Source organism: Saimiri boliviensis, chromosome 1 (genome assembly GCF_048565385.1).
Source record: "Saimiri boliviensis isolate mSaiBol1 chromosome 1, mSaiBol1.pri, whole genome shotgun sequence".
NCBI classification, from domain to species: domain Eukaryota; kingdom Metazoa; phylum Chordata; class Mammalia; order Primates; family Cebidae; genus Saimiri; species Saimiri boliviensis.
The window spans coordinates 159,763,984-159,770,577 of record NC_133449.1 but is presented as its reverse complement, the minus strand read 5'-3'; the positions used below and the strand labels follow the sequence as shown (position 1 = coordinate 159,770,577).

Sequence of the window (6,594 nt, the reverse complement as noted above, 5' to 3'; positions counted from 1 at the left end):
TTTACATGAAGGCAATTTATTAACAGAAAATATCTTGAGGAGTCTTGTTCACAGACGGCGACCACGGCGACCCCCCTTCCTGCGGGTGCTGTCAGAGGGGATGGGGGTGACGTCCTCTGTGGGGAGGAAGAGAAAGCCTCATCACTGCCTGTAGCTGGATGGGAAAGGCCCCGAGGCCTCCCTAGAGACCAGTGGCCTAACCAATCAGCAACAGATCCTGCTGCTCCCAAAATGACCCCCCAGTATATAACAGATGGATGTGAAGGTGGAGCGGCCCCATCTGCCAATTCCTCGAATTTCCTGACATGGTCTTAACTCACTTTCCAGAAGGGGAAACAGGCTGAGAGTTATGCAAGATGCCAGAGGCACAGGACAAATCCATGTTCTGATGGTGGGCTAGTTTTCTCTAGCCCACCGTCTTCTCTAGAGAAAAATGGCTCCTTTTCATCAAGTAAAAGGAGACTGAAAAGAGTCTGAAAAAATCTTTCAAGGCTGGGCGTGGTGGCTCATGCCCGTAATCCCAGCACCTTGGGATTTGAGAGATTCAGGCCGGTGGACTGCCTGAGGCCAGGGGTTTAAGCAACAGGGCAAAAACCCCTCAGGAAGAAAGGAAGGAGGGAGGGAGGGAAGGAAGAAAGGAAGGAAGGAAGGAAGAAGCCAGGCATGGTGGCACACACCTGTAGTCCCAGCTACTTGGGAGTTTGAGGTGCGAAGATCCCTTGGACAGGCCCACCCAGGAGGTGATTTACATTGAGCTGAGATTGTGCCACTGAACTCCAGCCCACACAACAGAGCAAGACCCTATGTAAAGAAAAAGAAAAAAAAAAAATCTTGGCCGGGCGCGGTGGCTCAAGCCTGTAATCCCAGCACTTTGGGAGGCCGAGGCGGGTGGATCACGAGGTCAAGAGATCGAGACCATTCTGGTCAATATGGTGAAACCCCGTCTCGACTAAAAATACAAAAAATTAGCTGGGCATGGTGGCGCGTGCCTGTAATCCCAGCTACTCAGGAGGCTGAGGCAGGAGAATTGCCTGAACCCAGGAGGCGGAGGTTGCGGTGAGCCGAGATCGTGCCATTGCACTCCAGCCTGGGTAACAAGAGCGAAACTCCGTCTCAAAAAAAAAAAAAAAAAAAAGAAAAAAAATCTTTCAAGTAGGCCACAGTAGGAACTTTGGCGGAAGATGTCAGTGTACATTGCTACCTACTGCACAGAAACAATGTGCAGGGAAGAACTAATGTCTCCTTCCCAGGAGCTATAAGGAGCTAGGACATCAAGTGTGAGAGTACTAATAATGGAAGCTGGTACCCCCGACTTCATTTTTGGTTGTTACACGACTGGCATCCCCTACTGGTATTTAGTAGGCAGAAACCAAAAATGCTGAACATCCTACAACGCAGGAGGTGGTACACACAAAATACTAATAGCAATGCCCTCAAGAACGGAGAAACTTGTCAGCTTCACCTGCACCAGGCAGTGCAGGGCAGAGATTCACAAATGAAACAGGACATTCACATCAAGGTGACACAGATATTCAGGGAGATTTTAAGTCATGAGGTGCCTCTTGTAGGCTCCTTTAACAAACTTAACTGACAAAAGTGACCAGACCAGCCAATGCGCATCCACTGGGCACATCACGTGCTTTCTGCGGCCAGGGCTTCACAATAAATCCAAGTGTTAGCTAGAGGGGTCACTTACCAATCCGCCCGATCTTCATGCCCGAGCGGGCAAGGGCTCTGAGGGCCGACTGGGCTCCAGGTCCAGGGGTCTTGGTCCTAGAAAATGAAGGTTTAAGTTAAGAAAAGCCTTTGGCCAGGTCAATGGAAGATCTCCTTTCTAAGATCCCAACACCCTGACAGTTCAGAGGTCTGCAAACTTTCTGTAGAGTCAGACAGGGCTGGGCAGGGTGGTTCACACCTGTAATCCCAGCACCTTGGCAGGCCAAGGCAGGGCGGACTGCTTGAGCTCAGGAGTTCAAGACCAGCCTGGGCAACATGGCAGAACCCCATCTCTACAAAAATACACAATTTAGCCAGGTGTGGGGGCACAGTCCAGCTACTCGGGAGGCTGAGGTGGGAGAACTGCTTGAGCTCTATAGGCAGAGACTGCAATAAGCTGAGCTAGCACCACTACACTCCAGCCTGTGACAGTGTGACCCTGTCTCCAGAGAAAAAAAAAAAAAAAAGGCCAGACAGTAGATCTTTTAGGTGGAGGTGCCGCTATGGTTTTTGTTGTTACATTCTGACTGTCTGGCCTGTCTACCCAATAGTCTTCTATTTCTAGCTTTCACGCCCCCAGCACTCAAGCCCACGTCCTTACCCTCTCCTACAGGACTCCACCCCTTCCCTTCTCTGATTGCACCTCATGCTACTCTTTCCTTCACAGGTGCCCAAGTTCACCCGCACCTCGAGACCTTTCCTTACAGTTGTCTGTAGCTGGAATCCCCTCCTCTTGTCCTTCCTTCACTGGAAGGACTCCAGACTCATCGTTGAGTTAGTTTAAATTACACTTTATCACCAACTCCCTACTTGTGCTTCCTGGCATTTGTCACAAATGGAAACCGCATACGTCCTGGTGCTCTGTGGTTTAAAGTCGAACTCTCCCACCAGCCTAGGTCCCTAGGAGGGCAGAGACCAGGTCTATGTTTTCCATCACTCTCTTCTAGTACCTAAAACACAGCTCCTGGTATAGAGTGGGTGCTCAACACTGAGCTGCTGGGGGAGGCACACAGGAGCCAAGTATTAAACACGTACGTGCCTAAAATATCTTATTCAAGGTCACAACAAAAAAACCAAAGCCTCAACCAGGTGCTCCAGCGCCCAAGCCCAGCAGTTTTTTTTTGTTTTCACCACCCAGTCACAGCTCCCCCACACACTCGTACCTGTTTCCTCCTGTGGCCCGGAGTTTGATGTGTAGGGCAGTGATACCCAGCTCCTTGCACCTCTGGGCCACATCCTGGGCAGCCAACATGGCAGCATACGGTGAGGACTCATCTCGGTCCGCCTTCACCTTCATCCCGCCAGTCACACGGCAGATGGTTTCTCTGGGGACAAAAGCACAGGGTCATTTTTCCTTGTCCAACAAGAAGTGCTTACGATGTCGTGATGAGTGAAGAGCACCATAGCTCAGTCATGGTGAAAAACGACGGTCATGGGCTCTGCCTTCATGGAGTTCAGTCTGGTGGGGTTGAAAGGCCCAATTTAGCTAAAGTTAGTATTCACATTTTATATATTTACTTTTGCATTTTTTTTTTTTTTTTTTTTTGAGACGGAGTTTCGCTCGTTACCCAGGCTGGAGTGCAATAGCGCGATCTCGGCTCACCGCAACCTCCGCCTCCTGGGTTCAGGCAATTCTCCTGCCTCAGCCTCCTGAGTAGCTGGGATTACAGGCACGCGCCACCATGCCCAGCTAATTTTCTGTATTTTTAGTAGAGACGGGGTTTCACCATGTTGACCAGGATGGTCTTGATCTCTTGACCTCGTGATCCACCCGCCTCGGCCTCCCAAAGTCCTGGGATTACAGGCGTGAGCCACCACGCCCGGTTACTTTTGCATTTAATCCTTAAAATTACTCCATGAGGTAGGCACTATTGTCCTCATTTTACAAATGAGGAAGCCAAAACTCGGAATTTGAGTGACTTCACACAAGTCACAACTTGCTAATGACAGTCGAATCCACACCCAGAGCTCACTTGTAGTCCACTGCTGCTCCTACAAAGGCAACTAAGGAAAAGAAGAGAACTCCCAAGAAGCCAATGACCATCATGCTGTAAGGACAAAGAATGTGTTGCCTTTCTTGTAACCCCTGGGAATCACAGTTATTTGTGGGCTAAATGGACAAGCATACTTTCTTTCCTGGATGAAACAGCTTCTTTAGAAAGAACCCCCTGTACTGCCAGCCCGTCCCAGTCACTGCTTTCCTCAGCCTTTTGCCAGCTGGGTTTTGTGCCTCTCCACCCAGGTACTCACTTGCCGGAAAGATCAGTGACGTGGACAAAAGTGTCATTGAAGGACGCAAAGATATGGCAGACACCAAATACATTCTCTCCTTCAGCCACCTGAGGTCCAAGGCTGATGACCTGTTCCTCCTTCTTTTCCTTCCCCTTTCGAGGTGCCATTTCTGAACGAAAGGAAAAGAAACTCAAAGTTAACAGACAACACATTTCCAGAATCCCTCTCCCCTGGCTATGAAAGGAAACCCTAAGTCTTGCTTCTTCATGTCCCTGTCTCCTTCCATCCAGGACTCTGCTACGTTCTCTCACCTATGCCTCACTAAAACTTCTTTCTCCTCGCACTTGGTGGGGATGGTGGGGGGTGTGTGTCAACTGTGGTCATATAGCCAAGTGCCACGAGAAGTATTCTTTCCCCCAGAAAACTCCAAAAGCACAGCTCACAGCACCTATAGGATAGAAACCTAGGGTTCTAGCAGCAGATGCCTCAAGACTACATCCCAAAAGGAAAGAAGAAACCCAAGACCAATACCTACCCATGCACTTGTAACAGCATCCCAAAGACCCTTTATGGGGCGGGGACCTGCCTGACTCCTGAATGAATTCCTCAGCTTAGTACCAACACAGCCCTCAAGCCTCATCTCCTGTTTTCCCATGCTCCACCTGATCCCTTCAAAAGCCAAAAATGCAATTGATCTGATACCCACAACTATTTAGAATGAACAGCATCAAGTATCAAAGGCACTAAAACACATCCAAAAGTCAGGTTCATGGAAAAGACCCAGCCCAGAAATCTGATGTGTCTAGGCAGGTGAGAATGAATGAGAATGTGGAAGGCTAGAAGACTGCTTCCTATCCAAAGCCCCAGGCCTTCTGAACCTCTTGGTGTTCCGAACAACGTAACATTTTCATAAGACACTAAAAGCTAATTATCGGTATCCCTGCAGATGGTGAGTGTCTCAGCCTATGGTCATAGTAAGGACAATGGCAAAACCAAAGCTAGAAACGAAGTGTTCTGACTTCCAGTCCAGTCCAGCACTGCCTGCCTCCCTCCTGCCATGACGTCCTACTCCACAAATAACTACCTCAGACCCAGAAAAGTCTGTCTCAGGTGTTCTGGATCTCTCCTGTGCCTTCCCTATATCATCTTTAGTTAATGTGCGACCACACTAAGTACTTCAAGACTCGGGTGTATGAAGCTAACTGTTCAGATCTTCAAATCAGACTAATGAACACGACGCAGTGCGTTAACTATTGTAAGCAAGGCGCCACAGGAGACAAGCCCCAAGTTCTGCCCGGAGAAGCACAAAGAGGCTCCATCAGATCCTAACTATGTAAGCATGATTATGTTCGGGCATGGTGGCCATTGCGGGTATATAAGCGCAGGGCAAGGACATAGCAAACATCGGTTCTGGGCCCTGAGCGCCCCCAACTTGCAACGTGCCCAACTCCGCAACGGAAAGAATCGCCCAGATTTAGAAGCATCCTACACAGGGAGAGTTTTCCCTGCTTTCCTTCCTTGAATGATCACTACAACCCCACGGAATCGGTGCTGTTATTCCTGTTCTGCAGACGAGGAAACAAAGGAGATTAGGCGCGGGCCTGCGATCTCCACGAAAACAGCTGGCGAGGTAGAGGCGGGAGCCCCCATCTGTCCCGGGTTCCCTCTACTACGCTGCGCCGTTCAAGCGCGGCCGCGGTCACACTGCGGGGCCGAGGCCTTAAAAGGCGGAACCCGCACTCACCCCTACTTCACCAGCTCCTCCCTTAAGCAAGACTGCCGCCCTCCGAGACCGGGCGCGAACTCGATCCCGAGTTGGCTAGCATCCAAGTGGGCCAGCCGCGCGTCTCTTGCCCGGCACCTAACTCGGTTCCCACGGAAAGACCCCAGTCTCGCGTCTCCAGCCCCACAGGGCCCCCTTGCCGAAGGATGCCCCCCGATTGTCCCCGTCCGGGCCTCCTACCTGCACGTCGTCTCCGGACTCCACACCGGAAAGAGAGAGTGGGAAAGGGCGGAGCAACGGGTCACTTCCGTGTCCCGGAAGTATACCTCTGAGGTCACGGGGCGAGGTCGGCTCCCGGAAGACGCCGCCATTATTGCTTCCAAAGAATTTAAGACTCGTCCTAGGGGAAGACGGTTTATTACTTAAGAGGGAGCGAAAAGAATGCGAGGGATGGTTGTCGCTGCTTACGCGACCGTACAAAGCGGCTACACCTGCAGGGTGAGGTGAGCCTGTATTCCATGATGGCGGTGGCCGTGGCTAGAGAGACTTCCGACATCCTGACTCCCGCCCGGGCAGCTTCGGAGCGGCAGCGCCCCTCGTGGGGAGCAGGGGAATAAAAACAACAAAACGGTCTTGATCAAAGCCAGGGTGGCGCCTGCCGGTGGTCCCCGCTACTCAGGGAGACTGAGGATCTCTTGAGCTGAGCAGTTCGAGGCTAGCCTAGGCAACACAGAGAGACGGGAAAAACCCACCGTAGCCTCTTACTTTGGCATACTGTATACTAGGCAAAATAGGAATAAATTATTCAATATGTCTTTACAGAACGGTCTGGGCTAAACAGTTTATATACATTGCTTCATTTACTCCTCAAGACCTTATCAAATAGACACTGTTTAGATTTCCATCTTACAAATAAAGGATGT

General features: G+C 50.5%; 1 protein-coding gene across 2 annotated transcripts; it reads right to left on the bottom strand.

The window, feature by feature from the left end:
• On the bottom strand, positions 1-6,000 carry RPS14 (ribosomal protein S14). Of its 2 annotated transcripts, none has more exons than XM_003934019.4 (5): positions 5,912-6,000; positions 3,967-4,117; positions 2,880-3,041; positions 1,697-1,773; positions 1-116 (listed from the first exon to the last, which is right to left on the bottom strand). In XM_003934019.4, exons 2-5 carry the CDS (start codon positions 4,113-4,115, stop codon positions 49-51), a joined length of 456 nt encoding a protein of 151 aa, XP_003934068.1. In that variant the 5' UTR covers positions 4,116-4,117; positions 5,912-6,000; the 3' UTR covers positions 1-48. The 2 variants fall into 2 exon arrangements, with proteins under 2 accessions (XP_003934068.1, XP_074235310.1); XM_074379209.1 differs by lacking the exon at positions 5,912-6,000 and adding an exon at positions 5,693-5,802.
• Between the last annotated feature and the right edge of the window lie 594 nt (positions 6,001-6,594).